The 20,714-nt window shown below is 38.6% G+C and overlaps 1 protein-coding gene across 2 annotated transcripts in view; it reads left to right on the top strand.

Moving 5' to 3' along the window:
- RAB10 (RAB10, member RAS oncogene family) overlaps positions 1–20,714 on the top strand; it is a 76,045-nt gene that overhangs the window by 11,707 nt on the left and 43,624 nt on the right. The window contains exon 1 of one of the 2 annotated variants that reach the window (XM_027113653.1): positions 2,245–2,281. The exons of the other annotated variant lie outside the window; for it this stretch is intronic. Within the exon in view, the coding sequence (XP_026969454.1) occupies positions 2,260–2,281 (22 nt within the window). The 5' untranslated portion in view covers positions 2,245–2,259. Of the gene's footprint in view, positions 1–2,244; positions 2,282–20,714 lie in introns of those variants that run through there. 2 annotated transcript variants of the gene reach the window in all.

Here is a 20,714-nt window from a genome sequence, read left to right as displayed (position 1 = left end):
TGCCAAAAAAAAAAAAAGAATGGGTCTTTGAAAAGATGTTCGTGAGCTTTGTAAACATGGGTGGGGCTTTTTTTTTTTTTTTTTTTGCGTTACGCGGGCCTCTCACTGTTGTGGCCTCTCCCGTTGCAGAGCACAGGCTCCGGACGCACAGGCCCAGCGGCCATGGCTCACGGGCCCAGCCGCTCCGCGGCATGTGGGATCTTCCCAGACCGGGGCACGAACCCACGTCCCCTGCATCGGCAGGCGGACTCTTAACCACAGCGCCACCAGGGAAGCCCTGGGTGGGGCTTTTTAATCTCCCTGGTTTTAGATTCATCTCCACACTCCACTGAAACTCTTGTTCCTGAATTCAGAGTGTGTCAGTTTCACATTTTCTAGAGAATAAATCTTTAGACTCCTGCTAGGTCTTGAGGAGTGGTAATATCTGGTTATGTGAAATGGAGGCTACATCTTGGGGTGTCCTTATATAAACCTTCAATCAGCCTTTACTTTCTGCCTGGTACCTAATACCTCCTATTGCTAAACCTCCTATTTAGACGTGAATTGGCTTGCTCCTCATTGGTATCTTCTTCAGTGGGTTCTGAGGTCATAAACTTCTTCATCTATTGTGGTTAGTTACAGTGTCTCTCCATTTGTAAACTCTTTATATTTCTTGTTTTCCTTGAAGTTTTGGTGTGATTTTGGAGAGAAGGGGTCAGAAAGATTTTTCTCTTCTAGTTTAACTGGAATTTGAAGTAATTTTTGACTCCAAATGATTTTTGACTCCACTTTTTAACTCATAAATAACATCCAGTAGGATTAGGGATGGACGATACTTTGCTACTGTTCTTGTAAATATCTAGTCCATCCTCAAAATACTGATATTTTTGTTATTTAGGATAGTCAAATGAATGTAGTAGGGAATCAGAGTATTCACAACAGCACCATTTAAAGGAAAGAGCTTTAATTTAGATGTATAATTCTTGGCTGATTTACTTGGGGGGAAGGGAGAGTATTTTTTGCTTTTTGAACAGAGTATGACTGTAGTCTTAAATTTCAGTCTTTTGCTCTCGATGTATACTATTTTATAGAATACTGACCAACAAATGATTCAGCAAACTCATAATCTGTCAGAGGATTGCAGTGGGTCCTATATATTATAGCACTTGGCATTGAATGATAAGGTATCGCCCGCTTGATTTTTAGCTGGTTTGAAACCTACTAGTAAACATTTTTCCCTACAAAGTGTGAGTAGTTATTCTACCTCTTTGTATATTCTCAGTCTTACTAACTTTGCCTTCCTTAAATTAGACATTAATGGATACGTGTGAATTTTTAAAAATCCAGTAGTGTCTTTTTGCATATTTTTGTGTGTGGGAATATATATTCAGCATAATAAATGGACAAGAGTGCTGTGGAAGGTAAATATAATATCAAAATAACTGTTCAAGTGTTAGCTCTTTGCTTAAGTGAGTAAGAATTCTGAAAACTTTTTTCTTCTTTTGCAAAGTTTCAGACCTACAGGAAAGATACTTATTATAATGAATCCTCTTATATCCTTCCTCTAGATTCACCAATTGTCAATATTTTGCTACATTTGCTTTTATGTCTCTTTAGATAGTTTATTTTGTGTATGAAGTGGTGTCTGATTCAAAATAGATTAAAGATTTGTGTGCCATAGTCATTTTTCAAAAATAAAGTAGGAAATTAAGCTGTAAGCCTTTGCACTTGCCGTTGAGGTTTTACAATGTGTCAGGCACTCTCTGTGAGCGCCAGAGATGCAGTGGTGAGTAGTACAACTTGGTGCCTATCCTTGTGGTGTTTAAGTTCTAGTGGAGACTTCTGAAAAGTGCACCAAAATACCACTACTTTCTCAGCACCTAAGTTAGAATCTGATTCTCAATATCTTTGCTGCTCTTCTAAGACATTTCATATTTGTGGGAAATACAAGCTTTATGCCCTTTACTGTTTTGTCTTACAAAGTTATGTTTGCTATACCTCATGAAAGAAAGTTTTGTTTTGTTTTTTTTAAGATACAGAATTTTAAACAGTCAGGTGGAAACACTTACATGTATCTAGAGATTAGTCTTCCATTAACCTCTGAACATAATCCAGATGAAAACAAATAGTATATTCACAAATCACCTAAATTAAAGCCACACATAGTACTTAGTGTTTTCTTAGTGCCTTACTGACTTTGTTTTTTAATTCCATTTTATTAGACCCTGAAGAAGCAGCAGACTTTTGTTTTTATGCAGGTGACATGTCCAGCCAGCAGAAATGAGACGAGATAGACATTTAGGTAGGAGAACTGAAAACTAAGACAAAGATTAAAGATTGTATTACCATACGATACAGTTACAGATTTGTGAATTGATGATTATGGCCAATGAGAAGTTCCTTTTTTTTTCTGGGCCGTGCCGCACAGCTTGCGAGGTCTTAGTTCCCCGACCAGGGGTTGAATCCCGGCTGTGACAGTGAAAGCACTGAGTCCTAATCACTGGACCACCAGGGAATTCCCTAGAAGTTCTTTTATCTTCTGTAGTCTCTGTTGAAGTAGAAAGTTTGATATATTTTGGAGACATAATAAAAAATGAGTTTTGTTGCCTTATGTATGTGTAATCAGAGTTTGACTTTTGTGGAATAATTTTTCCACAAGATGCTAGATAAATGCTTTATTATAATAAAATGAAATTATTTTTTGTATTCAGAAAGAATTTTAAAAATTGGGATGCATCGATGGAAAAGTGAAGCCTGAGGGTGAATATAATCCAAACAAAATTATGAGCTTGGATGAGGTAAATTTAAGATTTACTCACTAGTTCTCAAGTATTAGGATTGTTGGAGGATTATCCTTTAAAATGTGAGTGAACCAGTTTTGGGGGATAAATATAAGGATTTTTTTTTCATATTGAATGAAACATTTACAGAAGTAATTTCTCTATTTTAAATGGATTCAAAAAGGGTCTCCACAGATTTGTGAATGTCAGGACCATAAATAGCATCTTAATGAAACTGGCTTAAACCTAAGCTCTAAGATGGACTTCCAGGAAGTCAGCCATGCTCTTAACTTAATATGCCTCCCTCAAGAATAGTGGGCTGGGCTTCTCTGGTGGCGTAGTGGTTGAGAGTCCGCCTGCCGATGCAGGGGACACGGGTTCGTGCCCTGGTCTGGGAAGATCCCACATGCCGTGGAGCAGCTGGGCCCGTGAGCCATGGCCGCTGAGCCTGCGTGTCCGGAGCCTGTGCTCTGCAACGGGAGAGGCCACAACAGTTAGAGGCCCGCGTACCGCAAAAAAAAAAAAAAAAAAAGAATAATGGGCTTTTTGGATAAGTCAGACAGGGTTTAGCAGTTTGTATTTCTCTGTACAATAAAATATTCTAATAAAAGTGTTTAATAGTAATATCTTATATAACACAGGTAACTATAAATTAAGCAACAGGTGGACAGTTTCCTTTTTGGGGTATTTGTGACTGATGATCAATGGGTGCTTAAAGGAATAAAAATAATTTCATTGTTAACCTGATACACTCAAATAACTAATTTTTACACTATAATATCACAACTTCCCCCTCTAATTTTTTTTTCTTTTTCTTTTTTTAAAAATACGCACACAGTCCTCTTGCATGTGTATTTAGGGGTGGGATTGCTGGGTCATGGTGTACGCATATATTTAGCTTTGGTAGGTACTAGCTTTCACACATAGTACTGAACGATTTTACAAAGTGGTCCTATCAATTTTGGTTCATCTTTTTTTTTTTAATTTATTTTTATGTATTTATTTTTGGCTGCCTTGGGTCTGCATTGCTGTGCATGGGCTTTCTCTAGTTGCAGCGAGGGGGCTACTCTTCATTGCAGTGCTTGGGCATCTTATTGTGGAGCACAGGCTCGGCATGTGGGCTTCAGTAGTTGTGACGAGTGGGCTCAGTAGTTGTGGCTCATGGGCTCTAGAGCGCAGGCTCAGTAGTTGTGGCGCACGGGCTTTAGTTGCTCCACAGCACGTGGGATCTTCCTGTACCAGGGCTCGAACCCGTGTCCCCTGCATTGGCAGGTGGATTCTTAACCACTGTGCCACCAGGGAAGCCCCTTCCCCCTCTAATTTTTCTTCAATTTCTCTTCTGAAAAACTTTCTTTAGTAAGATGTCTATATGTAGGTGCCACAGATTACAGGACTTTTTTTAAACTTTCTTCTTTAGCCCCCAACACATTTTCTTGAGCTGATTTTTTACTTTTTTTCTACGTTATGCTTTTTAGTAGGCACTGTTTAAGTCATTGGTGATGAAGATATACATACACATGTGTGTATATATATATATATATATATATATAAATGCTATTACTCTTTGCCCTAGGTTGTGGTCTTTCTATTAAATGATGATTTCCAACTCCAGCAGTGATTTAATTAAGCACAGTTTGCCTTTTAAAACTTGCCTCAGTCTCAGGTAACATCCTCATCCTTGACATTCTGTCTCCCTTGGAATGCGTGAGCCCCCTGGAATACTTTAGCCCCTGCTGAATGGATTTGTTTCTTCAAACATTTGCCTTTTTTCCTGATCTTCTATTGAATTTTAGCAAACCTACTGAGTTTAAAATTGCTTCAGTTGAGTGAGAGTTTTTTAAAGAACTGTATTTTCAAATACAGTTTGTTTTATCATCTCTTGTTAGGTGAATTTGTTGGTTGATGGAAATGAGTGGCTAGAAGGGAAGAAATGGAGGTCTTAAAACATTAATTTTAAGGAAAGCATTATAGGTAACTCAATTTCAAGAGTAAATAATTAAAAATTTTTGTTAGTTTGCTCTTGACTCTTCTACTGTAAAACACATCTTCCTGAAAGCAATGGTGTCAGTGTGCCTGCTTGGTATTGTATGATATATGCAATGCAATTGTACATATGTTGTTTTGTAGATTTTGAAATGGAGTACTATTACAGCTTGCCTCATCTTCCTTGCTATTTGTCAGTTGAATTTTCTCACATAACTACCATGATCTGCTTCAGTGGATGATTTTCTTTTAAGACCATATTTGGCTTTCCTCAGCCATTGAATTTGAACAATCTGTGGTGGGTTGATTTTCTTTAAAGATGATAAAGAATGATCCTTTTTTTTTAAATACCTTTATTGGAGTATAATTGCTTTATAGTCTTGTGTTCGTTTCTGCTGTACAACAAAGTGAATCAGCTATATCTATACGTATATCCCCATATCCCCTCCCTCTTGAGCCTCCCTCCCACCCTCCCTTTCCCACCCTTCTAGGTCGTCAACAAAGCACCAAGCTGATCTCCCTGTGCTGTGCAGCAGCTTCCCACTAGCCAGCCATTTTACATTTGGTAGTGTATATATGTCAGTGTTACTCTCTCACCTTGTCCCCTTCCCCACTGTGTCCTCAAGTCCATTCACTATGTCTGCATCTTTATTCCTGTCCTGCCACTAGGTTCATCAGTACAGTTTTTTTTAGATTCCATATATGTGCGTTAGCATCTGGTATTTGTTTTTCTCTTTCTGACTTACTTCACTCTGTATGACAGACTCTAGGTCCATCCACCTCAGTACAGATAACTCAATTTCGTTCCTTTTTATGGAACGAATAATAATATTCCATTCCATAATAATACTATTCCAATGGAATAGTAATATTCCATTGCATATATGTGCCACATCTTTATCTATTCATCTGTTGATGGACATTTAGGTTTCTTCCATGTCCTGGCTATTGTAAATAGTGCTGCAATGAACAAATAATGATCCATTTTTTAAAATACGCAGTGACTGTGAAGACACTGGTTCCAAAGTGTGGACCTCTTCACGGCAGCACCAGCATCACCGGGAAACTTGCTGGAAATGCAAATTCTCACGTTCTACCTGTCAACTGTTGAATCAGAAATTCCTTGGGTAGGACTCATACATCTGTATTTTTTTTTTTAACACGCATAGTCTGACATTTATAAATTTATTTATTTATTTATGGCTGTGTTGGGTCTTGGTTGCTGTGCATGGGTTTTCTCTAGTTGCGGCGAGCAGGGGCTACTCTTGGTTGCGGTGTGTGGGTTTCTCATCGCGGTGGGTTCTCTCGTTGAGGAGCATGGGCTCTAGGCGCACGGACTTCAGTAGTTGTGGCATGTGGGCTCAGTAGTTGTGGCTCATGGGCTCTAGAGCACAGGCTCAATAGTTGTGGCACACGGGCTTAGTTGCTCCACGGCATGTGGGATCTTCCCGGACCAGGACTCGAACCTGTGGCCCCTGCATTCACAGGCAGGTTCTTAACCACTGTGCCACCAGGGAAGTCCCCAGCCATCTGTGTTTTGACGGAACCGTCCAGATGATTTCCATACAAGCTGAAGTTTGAGAACCAAGGTTGTACTATTAAATACATCACAGAAATAGTTGTATTTTACTTTTTTTCCTCCCTCCACAGTGTATCTTGGAGATCATTCCTCATGATTAGTTTCTTCATTTTTTTAAAACTGCGCATAGTGTTCCATTAGATGTATCACGATTTAGTTAACCAGTTCCCTGTTTATCAACATTTTGGGTCTGGAGCATAAAGTGTTTAGAAATTATGTGGTGCCGCCTGTGAAGGGCCTTATATGATCTGGCAGTAAGCTTGTACTGTAGATGGGGTAGTGAGTGGCAGGATTAGATCCATGTCACATAATCCTGATGCTACCACTGGCTGGGCGAATCAGTGCCACTAACTTACGGAATATGCTAGTTAGGAGCATGTCTCACAGGCATGATGATAAGTTTTTTTAACCAAAATGCGAAATTTGAGAAGTACATGGTAAATATTCCAAAGGTTTATTGGGGCAAAAACCGTGAGTATTTTAGGATTACAAGTATCATAACTAGTCAGATAATTTAAAAAATAGAACTACTATATGGTTCAGCAGTCCCACCTTCGGGTATAGATCCTGAGGAATTGAAAGCAGAGTCTTGAAGAGATTTTGCACACCCGTGTTCATAGCAGCACTTGTTACAGTAGCCATGAGGTGGAAGGAACCCAAAGACCATTTGGGCTTATCAGGAGCTGGGGGGAAAGGGGCAAAGGAGCGTTGTTTAATGCACGTAGTTCTGCAAGATGAAAAAGTTCTGGAGATCTGTTGCACTACAGTGTGAATATACTTAACACTACTGAACAGTACACTTAAAAATGGTTAAGATGGTAAATTTTATGGTACTATTTAAAAAAATAAATTTATTTTATTATTTATTTATTTATTATTTATTTATTTATTTTGCTGCGGCTTTCTCTAGTTGCGGTGAGCTGGGGGCTGCTCTTCGTTGCAGTGTGCTGGCTTCTCACTGCAATGGCTTCTCTTGTTGTGGAGCATGGGCTCTAGGCATGCGGGCTTCAGTAGTTGTGGCACACAGGCTCAGTAGTTGTGGCTCATGGGCTGTAGAGCACAGGCTCAGTAGTTGTGGTACGTGGGCTTAGTTGATCCGCGGCATGTGGGATCTTCCCAGAGCAGGGCTCGAATCCCTGTCCCCTGCATTGGCAGGTGGATTCTTAACCACTGCACCACCAGGGAAGCCCTGGTACTTGTTTTTACCACAAAAAAAAAAAAAAAAAAAACCCACATCACAACTAGGTTGAGATTGTATAGCATCCATAGTTCAGGCCATAGCAGCATGGTCACGTCCAAAGCGCACTCAGTACAGGCGCACCTCATTTTACCGTGCTTTGCTTTATTGTTCTTCACAGATTCTTAACTTTTTACGAACTGAAGGTTTGTGGCAACCCTGCATTGAGCAAGTCTGCTTTTCCAACAGCATTTGCTCACTTCGTGTCTCTGTCATATTTTGGTAATTCTCAATATTTCAAAACTTTTTCATTATTATTGTGTTTGTTATAGTGATCTGTGATCAGCTGTCTTTGATGTTACTGTGACTTGCTGAAGGCTCACATGATGGTTAGTATTTCTTAGCAATAAAGTATCTTTAAGGTATGTACATTTTTTTAGACCGAATGCTATTACTGAATGGACTACAGCGTTGTATAAACATAACTTTTACATGCACTGGGAAACCAGAAGATTCATGTGACTTGCTTTATTGTGGCATTTGCCTTACTGTGGTGGTCTGGAACAAACCTCCAGTAATTTGGAATATTTCGAGAATTATCAAAATGTGACAGACAGGAGGAAGTGAGCAGTGCTGTTGGAAAAATGATGCCAACAGACATCCTCGACACAGGATTGCCACAAACCCTTCAATCTGTAATACGCAATGTCTTTGAAGCACAATAAAGTGAAATGCAATAAAATGAGGTATGCCTGTACATTATTTCAGTTCATTCTCACACTGATCCTCTGAGGAAATTTGTATTATCCCCATTTTGTTAATGAGAAAATTGAGGATTAGGAACATTAAGTAATTGAGCCAAGAAGGTCACACAGCTAGTAAGTGGTGAAACGAGAATTGTTAATCCTGGTCTCTCAGACTCTAAAGCCCATATTCTTTCCAGTACATTATACCAGAGAAGCTGGAAATACAGACCTTTACAAAAGTGAAATCATTTTTAAAAACCTAGAACAAAACAATACTGGCCAGGCCTGAAATATTGGTACAAGGGCTACCATTATTTGACTCATAAAACTTTATTGAAAAGTATCTTTTCGGACTTCCCTGGTGGCGCCGTGGTTAAGAATCCACCTGCCAGTGCAGGGGACACAGGTTTGATCCCTGGTCTGGGAAGATCCCACATGCCACGGAGCAGCTAAGCCCATATGCCACAACTGCTGAGCCTGCGCTCCAGAGCCTGCAAGCCACAACTGCTGAGCCTGTGCACCACAACTACTGAAGCCCATGCACCTAGAGCCCGTGCTCTGCAACAAGAGAAGCCACTGCAATGAGAAGCCCACGCACCGCAATGAAGAGTAGCCCCTGCTCACCACAACTAGAGAAAGCCCGCACGCAGCGACGAAGATCCAACGTAGGCAAAAAATAAATAAATAAAAAATAGAAGTAGTTATCAAAACACACACACACAAATGAGAAGAAAAATATCTTTATGAGAGTAATTTCTTTGGGTACATAATTTTGGGGATGGTTATAAACAGATTAGATGTAGTTTCTTTATAGACAAAGAATTTGACTTCATATTTTTAGGTTGAAAGAGCTGATACGTAGTTGAGATTTTTTTTCCCATTTATCTCTTTTGTTGATAATTTTAAGCAGCCATTGCTCTTCCCAGCATCAAACATCATACCCCTTAAATGGGACTCACTGGAATGTCAAAATCTAACTACCACCAACCTAAGGTTCTAGGAGCTTTCAGAAAAGGGATGGAGTTGGTTTCTATATATGACATTTTCTTTGGTTTAGAATGTTTTTATCGTGTGGTAAATCACTGTAGTAAGTGCCTTTACTCCTGGGTCAGGAAAGTGATTTCCAGTGACAGGTGCATCTGTTTTTATTTGAATAATATTTTTAAAAAATTTTATATTTAAAGTAATGCCTATTAGCTTAAAAACATAGCATTAGAATGTATAGCATAGAAAGGATAAGTACTGTGATGTCCCTCTTCTTTGCTGCTAATTCTTTGTTCCGCATCCTTAATGTAATTTTGATGGCAATACTTTTTTTCAGTACATTTATGTATTAGGAGGTGACAGCTCTTTGCTTTTCCCTGCCCCCCCCAACCCAGCTGGCTTAAACAACAGCAAAATGTTTGAAGATGTGTCACTTTTAGGGTTAGTTTGTTAAATGCTCAGCATCCTCACCAAGAACCCAAGTTATCTTTACATCCTGCCACTAAGTCAGTTTGTCCTCAGGCTAGTTCTCTTCATTGGTATAGAGATACATGCAGCAATTTTAGGCTCCAGACGTACTGAGTCATAACATCATCCAGAGGAAAAGGGACAATTTCTTCCTCGTGTCTCTTTTTGTTTTTTTTTTTTTTTTTGCGGTACGCGGGCCTCTCACTGCTGTGGCCTCTCCCGTTGCGGAGCACAGGCTCTGGACGTGCAGGCTGAGCGACCATGGCTCACGGGCCCAGCTGCTCCGCGACATGTGGGATCTTCCCAGACCGGGGCACAAACCTGTGTCCCCTGCATTGGTAGGAGGACTCTCAACCACTGCACCACCAGGGAAGGCCCTCGTGTCTCTGTTTTTCCCTTCCAGCTTTTTATTTTAAAAACGTGCAAATGCACTGAAAATTTGAAAGAATAGTGTAACTATTCACATATATGTCCTTCATGTAGATTTTCTATATTATTAACATTTTGCTGCATTTGTGCACTCATACCATTTGTATTTCTTTTATTTGCTAAGCGATTTGAAAATTTGTAAGTAAGCTGCAGATATCATGACACTTCATCCCCTAAATACTCCAGTACGTATCTCCTCAGAACAAGAATGTTCTCTTATAGAACTACAACCTCATAGTTACACCCAAGAAATTTAATATTAGTCAGTAATATATGCTTTATAGTTCTTATTCAAACTGCCTCAACATTTTTGCCTTTTTTGGGGAGTGGTTGGTGGTGTAGGTTTCCAGAGTCCAATTCAAGATTATGCATTGAATTTAGTTGTCTTGTCTCTTTACTTTTGTTAATCGAGAATAAATAAGATAGTGACATTGACTTTTTTGAATGAGTCTAAATATTTTATTAAGAATGGCCCACATTTTGGATGTTTCCCCATGAATAGATTCAAATTAAACATTTTGGCAAAAATACTACCTAGGTGATGTGTCTTTCTCAGTGCATCACATCTCAGTGCATAATGTCATTTTGTCCTATTATTGGAGATACTAAGTTTGAACCCTTGGGTAAGATAGAGCCTGCCAGATTTCTCCATTAAAGGTACTTTCCCCCTTTGTAATTAATAAATGATAGGTAGGGTGATGCTTTGAGATGGTGCAACTATCTTATTCTCTAGTAACATTTTACCTGTTGGTTTGATCTATGAATGAATCAGTTATTACATTTTTGGTTGCAAAAACTGCCTTTCTCTCATTTCTTTTTCTCTTTTTTTTGGGTGGGGGGCACACCTCGCCGCTTGTGGGATACACCTTGCAGCTTGCGGGATCTTAGTTCCCTGAGCAGGGATTGAACCTGGGCCCCGGCAGTGAAATTGCCGAGTCCTAACCACTGGACCACCAGGGAATTCCCCCATTTTATCTTCTTTTAGGAGCATAAAAACTCTGACCAGAAGCCCTTTGGCCGGCTTACTTTCACATTTCATTAGCTAGAATTGTGTTAACATGGCCATGATTAAGCAAGCATTTTCCTGACTTTTTTTTTTAAGTCATATTTCTAAATCATATGATTATACTTCTGTATTTATTAATTTTAGACATTATGTGTTGATTTCCTATTGTGGAATATGAGAGTTTGAGTCTAGACATCCTGGAGCCAGAATATATAGGAATATAGGAATGGAGGAGTCATTGGTACATGGTGTGTTTGGGGACTGCAGGTAGTACATAGAGGCTAGAATTCGAGGCATGACAGGACATAAATTGGGGCTAGATTGTAGAAGACCTCAAAAGTCTTGTTAAGGAGTTTGGATTTTCTAAGATATCATCAAGTAGGGGAATGACTTCAGATTTAAAGTATGACATTTTCCTCTCTTTAAAAAGTGTGCTGTAGTTGGCCCTCTGTATCCAAGTTACAGAGGGCCAACCATAAGGGACTTGAGTGTCCACTGATACCGAGGGATGACTGTATATATACTTTGATGTGTGTGTTAAAAAGAACACAAAGAGATATATACCAAAATATTAACATGGGAATTAATGGAGGCAGAGAGACAGATTTGCAAAATGCTAGGTAGAATCCAAGAGAGAGAGATGATGAGGATCCGAGCTGGGAAGGTGAGAATTAACATATTAAAGATTTGGTGTGATTCGTGTTGGGGACAAGATTGGTGAGATCAAGGGACCTAACTTAGGTAACTAGTAACTGATATCTTTAACTGAAGTAGTTAATGGTAGGGCGGGGATGGGGATTTCCTCCCCTTATTTGTGAATTCATTTATGTGAGGTCTCTACTAATCCATATAAACTCTATTGGAAAGATCAAAGGGGTGAGCTCTTCAGTAAGTTGGCAAACATGTATTCAGTACTCACTATGGGCACTGTGCTAGGTTGGTGGAGAGTGAACAAAATTGAGTATGCCTAGTGGCTGGAGTGACCATGTAATTTATCATCCAGACTGAAGTATTGAGAGTGAAAGGGGTGCAGAAAATAGTTACATAATTTATTGAAATATTTGACACTGGTTTTATTTATTCCAAAACTATTTTTAAAAATAAGAATTTTTAATTCTTAAAAATGAATGTCTGTATTCATGAAAGTAACACTTTTTTTTAGTATCAAATATTTGATTGTTAAAAAGATAATCAAGGCAGAATAGTCTTTGTGTCACAGTCATATACCTTTATTAACTATTAACTGTGTCTCTAATGCCATGTCCCTTGTATTTCTGTGAAGAATGTGTTTTTTCCAGTATGGTTGTGTTTTTTAAATAGAGTTTTCGGCAGTTCTCTGAGTTGTATTTTAGGGTTTATATATTGCAAATACATAATTGGAAATTTCATTTGGCACTTCCCTGTTTGCAACCTCATTTTCAAGAACTGCAATTTGCCAAAGGCTTCAACGCCTTAAGATGGGGCTTCCCTGGTGGCGCAGTGGTGGAGAGTCCGCCTGCTGATGCAGGGCACACGGGTTCGTGTCCTGGTTCGGGAAGATCCCACATGACGTGGAGCGGCTGGGCCCGTGAGCCATGGCCGCTGAGGCTGCGCGTCTGGAGCCTGTGCTCTGCGGCGGGAGAGGCCCGCGTACCGCCAAAAAAAAAAAAAAAAAAAAAGCCTTAAGATGTTTTTGGCATTTCACTTCATTAAATACTTTGATTAAATACTTCCAGCAGATTTTTAAAAATGCAACCAAAATTTAGAAGGCTCATTTATTAAAAAAAAGTTCAGTACCATTGTAGGATACTTAGATTCATGAAGTAGTTCTTTAAAGGCTCAAACACTTCTAAAATATGATTGAGGACATGTAACAAATCACATGCTGCCCGTTCATTCATATGTATTATTAACAGCTTGATCACAGGTTTTATAGTTGAGTCACTGTGTGTATTTCTAAGGTTTAACATCTAAAGCTTGTCTTTCAGTTGGTAGAATATTGTAGCCTTTTTATATGCAGTTATTTATTTATTTTAATTTTCTTTAAAATTTATTTGTTTATTTATTTTTGGCTGTGTTGGGTCTTTGTTGCTGCGCACAGGCTTTCTCTAGTTGCTTTGAGCAGGGGCTGTTCTTTGTTGTGGTGCGCGTGCTTCTCATTGCGGTGGCTTCTGTTGTTGTGGAGCACAGGCTCTAGGCACGAGGGCTTCAGTAGTTGTAGCACGTGGGCTCAGTAGTTGTGGCTTGCCAGCTCTAGAGCGCAGGCTCAGTAGTTGTGGAGCATGGGCTTAGTTGCTCTGCGGCATGTGGGATCTTCCCAGAGCAGGGCTCAAACCCGTGTCCCCTGCATTGGCAGGCGGATTCTTAACCACTGCACCACCAGGGAAGTCCCTGCAGTTATGAATGTGTTCCACAATCATTCCAAGTATATTTTTTGTTGTATAGGTTCTTTTTTTTTTAAGCTTAGTAGAAATACTGTCTTACCATGACATCTGTACTCCACTGGAATTTGTATCCTCATTATTACTAAGAGAAAAAAATTGTCTTTAATGTTGCATATATTTTTAACTCAATTCACAGTAGCATTCACAGTAATATCAGATGTTTCATCTTCAACAGACTGAACCTACAGAAGCTTTACTCTTATTATTATTTATTTACCCACAACACTTTATAGGGGAGAGGTGTGCCTAGTAAATGGGTGTATGGCAAAACCAATAGTTGCTCAAGTTCTAATTCTCTAGTGTTTTCATGATGAGTCCACTTGTGAAACAAAACTTCTTTAGAATAAAGTCTCCAGTTTTTTACCATGTGCCTTAAAGTGATTTCTATTCCTGTTGCTCACGTAAAGGCTTATTTGGTGTTTTTAGAAAGCACTTGTAATGACCCTGGGACTGACTTTGAAAATACAGTATTTTCAAAATTTAAAAAAGTACACATAACCATTTTGCCATAGTGTTCATATATAACTAACTGCTTAACATGTAGTTTTCAAATTACATTATTCTGTTTTCAGTGCCAAAAGCTTAATTTTCATTCCATAAATTGGACTAAGTAAAACATGCCATTAATGGGATGATGGTTTTTCTGTTTTAAACATGACTATCTTTGTCAAGTTATTCTGCTAATGAAGCCAACAGATTAATAATTATTGATTCACTAAAAATTTTTTTGAGTGACAAGAAACTTGGAATTGAAAAAATGAAAAATTAATTTAGAGGAACAGTGGTTTGACCTAAATTAAGTCATGCTTCACAGAATGTTTGTAATGGCATCTTTTGTAGCTGCATGTGTTATTGTCATCTTCAGACACAGTGTTACAGTAACTACTACCTTCTGAATTAAATGCTGATGCTGCGTCAGATTTGTTTCTTCTCGTCAGTATTATCACTTTAAACATAAACTTTTTCTGAGTAAATTGCTGCCTAGAGGGCTTACTGCAAAATATATAGATTGATTTTGTATATACTTGTATAATATAAAATTATCGTAGCAAAAACATTTTTACTCTCTGTATACCTTATAAAAGAACATTTCACATACACGTATAATTTTCCATGTTACCCATTTATCCCACTGACTGGTGACCTGATGACTTCTTGCATCTTGTTGAGGCAGCAGCTTCAAACATTCTCTTCCCAGCATCTGTTAAAACCAGAGGGAATTGAGGACTTCGTAGGTGGTCCAGTGGTTAGGACTTGGCACTTTCACTTCCATGGCCCTGGGTTCATTCCCTGGTCTGGGAACTAAGATCCTGTGAGCAGAGCGGTGTGCCACCCCCCTCCCCTCCCCCCAAAAAAACAAAAACAAAACAGGGAACTGGCTGCCTTTTATTACACTTTGTCAGCTTGCTATGCTGGAAAGGGAAATGTCAGTTATTTTGCATTTGTAAAGGGTTGGGAAAGAGCAACAGGTTATCACTGATTATCTTTTTAGATGCAACCATGTGTTAGAAAGTGATAACTGTTTACACTGGACATTTGTCTCACGTAACTACTTGCTAAGACCTTGGCAGAAGTTAGTACCAATTCAAGGTCTGCCAAACCCTCTCCACATACTTTAACGCAGCTTTGTTAAAAATATGAAATCTGAGACATAGTAAATTTGGACAGGACATTGGGAAACATGACAAATGAAGACTGTTTTGGTCAAACAGACTTAATGATCACCATACTTGCAGCAATTTGGTGGGGGTGATGTGATGCATATTCATCAAACAAAAACACCAAACCAGAGTAATCTCTAATTAGATAATTACTATGAATACAAAATATATTGTGAGATCAGAATAAACAGGTTCTTAATCTGTTTCAGGGAATGGGGAGACAGCTCATGGAATTTGGTCCTGAGGAATTGGAATTTATGCTGTTATCTGAGATATTATTAGAAGTTAGGTAGGAGAAAAGAGTGAGGAGAGAAGGAAGAACATTCCAGACAGAGGAAATAGTCAGGAAAAGGTCCTTGGTGAGTAAAGAAGCTTATCTAGTTCAAAGAACGAAAAGGTCTGTGTTGCAGGTATGAGTCAGGTAAGGTGAGCAGAGCAGTAGATGTTGAAGAGGTAGGCGTTGGCCAGATCATCCGGAGCCTGGTAGTCCATGCTAACGATCTGAATTCCAGTGAAGGTCTAAGCAGGTATGTGATGTGGTTAGATTCAGCTTTAAAAGGATGAGTGGCCCAGACAATGTGCAAAATGTATTGGAGTTGGAATTTTCTAGTGAAAGACTTAACAAAGGTGTGTTTAAACTCTTGTTTGTATATTGAGTGATTTAATCTTTAAGGATCATGAGAGAGTATATGTGAATGTGCCTACTGGTGGCTGACAATGAGCCTTTAATTTTTTGGAAATAATCTTTTAGTGCCCAAGTATATGTGACAGAATATTGAGCCGGGGGACAGAATTCTAATCATGGTTAATTTGCTTTGTGAGCTTGAGCAAGTAATTTAATCTCTGAGCCTCTTTCTTTATCTGTAAATTGAGCATGTTAGAGAAATGTGTGTTTAACCTAATTGTGTTAATCGCTTAACTCATATGGGCTGAGTCTTGCTGAGTCATTTTCTCAGACTGACTATGTGGGCAAGGCTTAATAAAGGCCAGTTAAACTTAATGATATCTCATACCTCATCTGTAGAAGTCAGGGGAAAGAAAGAGTCGTTGTGTGTATGTTTTATTTACTGTTTTTTAATAAAAGGGTGTTTTGCAGAGCAGTTAGCATATCAATTCATGCAGATTCGTTGAGGAGAGAGAATACAGTACACTATAGCTAGGGGACAGGACTACTGAGGCAGCTCCTTCTATTTTAAATTTAAGAATTTCTGATTTGCCTTATGCCTATTATGTCTATCATCTCATATATTTTTAAAAAAATTTGAGCTGCTAATACATTCTTAGTGTCTAATGCAGCCTCTTTTTCCCTCTAAACAGCATTGAGATGCTTTGGAATTTTTTTGCCCCCAAAATTGGCTTTAATAGAAGTGGTTTAAATTTTCTGCAGCAGGACCGTGGTTGAAGCTAGTGGTCCTGTCACCAGTAGCAAGAACCTACCTAGTAGCATCAGTAAAACTGCATCTTTGCCTCTGTAAATAAAAAACATAATCCTAACTGTCCCTGGAACTATTGGATTGCAGTGTTCCAGCATTTACAGATTTATGTTTTTCCATAATTTAAACTTTCTGAGGTATATCTTGAAGATATTAATGTATTAGATAGCAAAAAACTTTAAGTGCTCAGATAGCTTTGTTGGTAACAGTCTTGGTGTGGAGCATTGTACTTCATTGCGTGTTAGTCTTAGATTTCTCTTTACTTTTCATTGCCTGTTATATTGAGCCATAATGGACGTGTAAGCTACAAGTATTCAATGAGAGCTTCTTGATTTTTAATGCTTGGGCCCTTGAACTTGAAGCTACGCATCCTTGGCTTTATCACGGAAGTTGGTTTTCTTGGCTTTAAGTTTCTCTTTTTCTGTGTTTGACTTACTGGCTTTTTCACAGAGTGTAGATGACTTGTTTTTGGCTCTTCTGGGAAGTTCAGAAATTCGAGCTTGCTTCAGAAGGATAGGCTAGAGAGCTCAATAAGATATGGTGGGGAAGACTAGATCAAATCATGAAGTTGTGATTTGAGCAAAACAGTATTAAATCTGGTTTTATCTGTTTGTGTGTTTTACCATTTTAAAAAACATTAAGTTTTCACAGTCAATAGAGTGACTGTACATCTTTTTGAACCTCAAGGATTTATTTTTTCCTTTTTGGAATTAATTTTTTTTTTTTTTTTTGCTGTACTTGGGCCTCTCACTGTTGTGGCCTCTCCCGTTGCGGAGCACAAGCTCCGGACGCGCAGGCTCAGCGGCCATGGCTCACGGGCCCAGCCGCTCCGCGGCATGTGGGATCTTCCCGGACCGAGGCACGAACCCATGTCCCCTGCATCGGCAGGTGGACTCCCAACCACTGCACCACCAGGGAAGCCCTAATTTTTTATATATATAAATTGATTTATTTTATTTATTTATTTTTGGCTGCGTTGGGTCTTCATTGCTGCACGCGGGCTTTCTTTAGTTGCGGCGAGCAGGGGCTACTCTTTGTTGCAGTGCACAGGCTTCTCATTGCGGTGGCTTCTCTTGTTGCGGAGCATGGGCTCTAGGCTTGTGGGCTTCAGTAGTTGTGGCACACGGGCTTCAGTAGTTGTGGCTCAGGGGCTCTAGAGCGCAGACTCAGTAGTTGTGGCGCACGGGCTTAGTTGCTCTGCAGCATGTGGAATCTTCCCAGACCAAGGCTCGAGCCCATGTCCCCTGCATTGGCAGGTGGATTCTTAATCACTGTGCACCAGGGAAGTCCTCCCTATCTGTTTTTTTTAAAAAAGGAACCAACGAAATACATAATGAAAGCGTCTAACATCGTATGGCATGTAAATTATCAACAGATGTTAGTGTACCTCCATGGTTCTCAAAATTTGGATCTCCACTGACCCCACCTGGGGATCTTTTTTGACAGATAGTCAAAAGTATTTTCATATTAATTCTAAGATGTTATTTGCCATATTCATCATGGTACAGAAACAATGGTATGTAAAATTGCTGGTCTTAGTGTGAACTAAGACAATGGCACCAAGCTGGCCTAGTTAGTTATTGTATTCTTCACCACCATGGACTCTAACAGGAGAAAACAAAGCTTAATTTCACTTAAAAATGTCCTTGATGAAGCGGAAAGAATTTTCAGTTTTATTAAATCTTGACGCATGAGCACACATCTTTTTTCTGTGACAAAATGGGAAGTAAATGTAAAATACTTCTGCCTCATTCTGTGAGAGTGATGGTTGTCTCAAGGAAAAGCACTTGTGAAATTGTTTAAATTGGCGACCTTTTTTAGGAACTTGATTTATACTTGAAAGAAAACTGGCATCGTATGGTTATTCAAACGAGTATTTGGCAGATACTTTCTCAAATGAATGAAATGATAGTATTTGTTGCCAATGATAAATTCATGCTTTTAAATGAAAATTAGAATTTTGGAAAACTTGGGTCTGCCTCCATGAGCTTGACAGCTTTCCAGTTCTTAGAGATTCTCCTGATGAAGTCCATGGTGATATTAATGAATATGATTTTTTTCATATTGTGTAATGAGATGTGTCAACATTTGGAACTTATGTTCTTAAGCTTAGTGAACTGATGTTTTCCAAAAAATTAATGTTTTATATGTTATAAAATCATGCATGGATAAAAAGATCCACTCAAAGTGTAAAGTAACTGATGGATTTAATGTAATAGAATATGAAAAATTCATTGACATGGTTTTAGGTTCCACATTGCAACAAATCTTTAAGAAAGTACCACTTGTTGAGTTTGGTAGTGTCGAAGAAGAAGAATATCTAGGGTGATCTGAGAAGGCTCTTAAAATATTCTTCCTTTTTCCAGCTACGTATCTGCATGCAACTAGACTTTCTTCAAATACTTCATATTCTTCATGCATTTCAATCAGAAGAGCATATTGCAACAGACTGAATGCCGAAGTAGATGTGAAAATTGCGGTCTGTTAAGCTGTTAAAGTTACAAAGCTATAAAATCATGCCACTCTTCTCACAGTTTATTTTTGTTTTGGAGGATATAGTTATTTTTCATAAATATGTTATTTATGGGTTTGTTGTTATTTTAGAATATATTAATAAATATTTTAAAATGTTTCTTAGTTTTAATATCTAATGTGGTAAGTATAAATTGATGTAATCCACATAAACAAAAGCTTGTTGGGCTCCTTAGTAATTTTAGAAGTATAAAGGGTTCCTCAGCACAAAAAGTTTGAGTCCTGGTGGTCTACCTCTTTCATTGCTTCTATGTATGGTCCATCCTAGCTCAGTTTATAATCTAGTAGGATAGACTGACACAAAATGAAAAGTCAGATGGTAGGATAATGTATGAAATAATGGTACTGAGGAAAGTCACTTAAAGGGAATCCATTCAAAACAGTAAAAGAAATTTCCTAACAAGTAATGGAAAACAGACAAAAATGTTGGGAAGTTGTTGAGAAATAAAATTAAAACTTAATGACACCTAGTTTGTTTTGTCTTGTATTTGACAAAATTTAGATTATAATTTTGATTCCTCGTTACTATTCAGCACTGAGAAAAAGAATCTAATGTTGGAAGTATTGGCATACTTTATCTGACAAAAGTATATAAATAAAATCCTTGAATCTTTTGACTTTTATAGTATGAACATAAAAATCCATTAAAAACACGTTTAAACAATATGGAATAACAGGAGATTAAAATAGGGCAGAGAGATCCAACAAAGAAGCTATTCTAACTATGGAAAATACATTAAATCCATGGCAGTATCTCAAACTGTTTTATTTTGAAGTGATATTACCTCAGTTCGCCCAAAAAAGTAACACAATAACATACTGTTATTATTACAATTTGTTTAAAAAATAAACATACATAACACCTTCAAAAAAAAAAGTTTAAGAGTCTTATTCATTTCTTCAAGGGACTCTCTTAATCCTTTGCTCATATAATTTTTTAAATATAAATTTATTTATTTAATTTATTTATTTTTGCCTGCGATGGATCTTCGTTGCCGCCCATGGGCTTTCTCTAGTTGCAGTGGCGGGGGCCACTCTTCATTGCGGTGCATGGGCTTCTCATCACGGTGGCTTCTCTTGTTGCAGAGCACAGGCTCTAGGCACGTGGGCTTCAGTAGTTGTGGCACATGGGCTCAGTAGTTGTGGCGCACGGGCTTAGTTGCTCCGCGGCATGTGGGATCTTCCTGGACCAGGGCTTGAACCTGTGTCCCCTGCACTGGCAGGTGGATTCATTACCACTGCGCCACCAGGGAAGTCCCTGTTCATGTAATTTTAATTTTAGGCCCACTTGTGCTGCCATCCTTATCTATTTCTGTTTATATGTTAACTATCCACTCCTTTGTTTGTCAGTGACTTTATTTCTTCCCTATCATTTTTCAGTGCATCTTTTACTGGATTTCCAGTCTCTCTTTATAATTAAGTTTACACTATATTATTAGAACATCTGGTAAGAGACATACCAACGATGTCTATGTGATGGCTGAGGGATAGATGCTAGTAAGTTGTGTATTTATTAGTATTTTCATGGTGTTAT

This window comes from Aethalodelphis obliquidens, unplaced genomic scaffold (assembly GCF_003676395.1).
Source record: "Aethalodelphis obliquidens isolate GAN/ISIS:26980383/991018 unplaced genomic scaffold, ASM367639v1 scaffold12, whole genome shotgun sequence".
In the NCBI taxonomy this organism is placed as follows: domain Eukaryota; kingdom Metazoa; phylum Chordata; class Mammalia; order Artiodactyla; family Delphinidae; genus Aethalodelphis; species Aethalodelphis obliquidens.
Note: the sequence above shows the minus strand (reverse complement) of the source record. Positions and strands in the feature narration are given on the sequence as shown.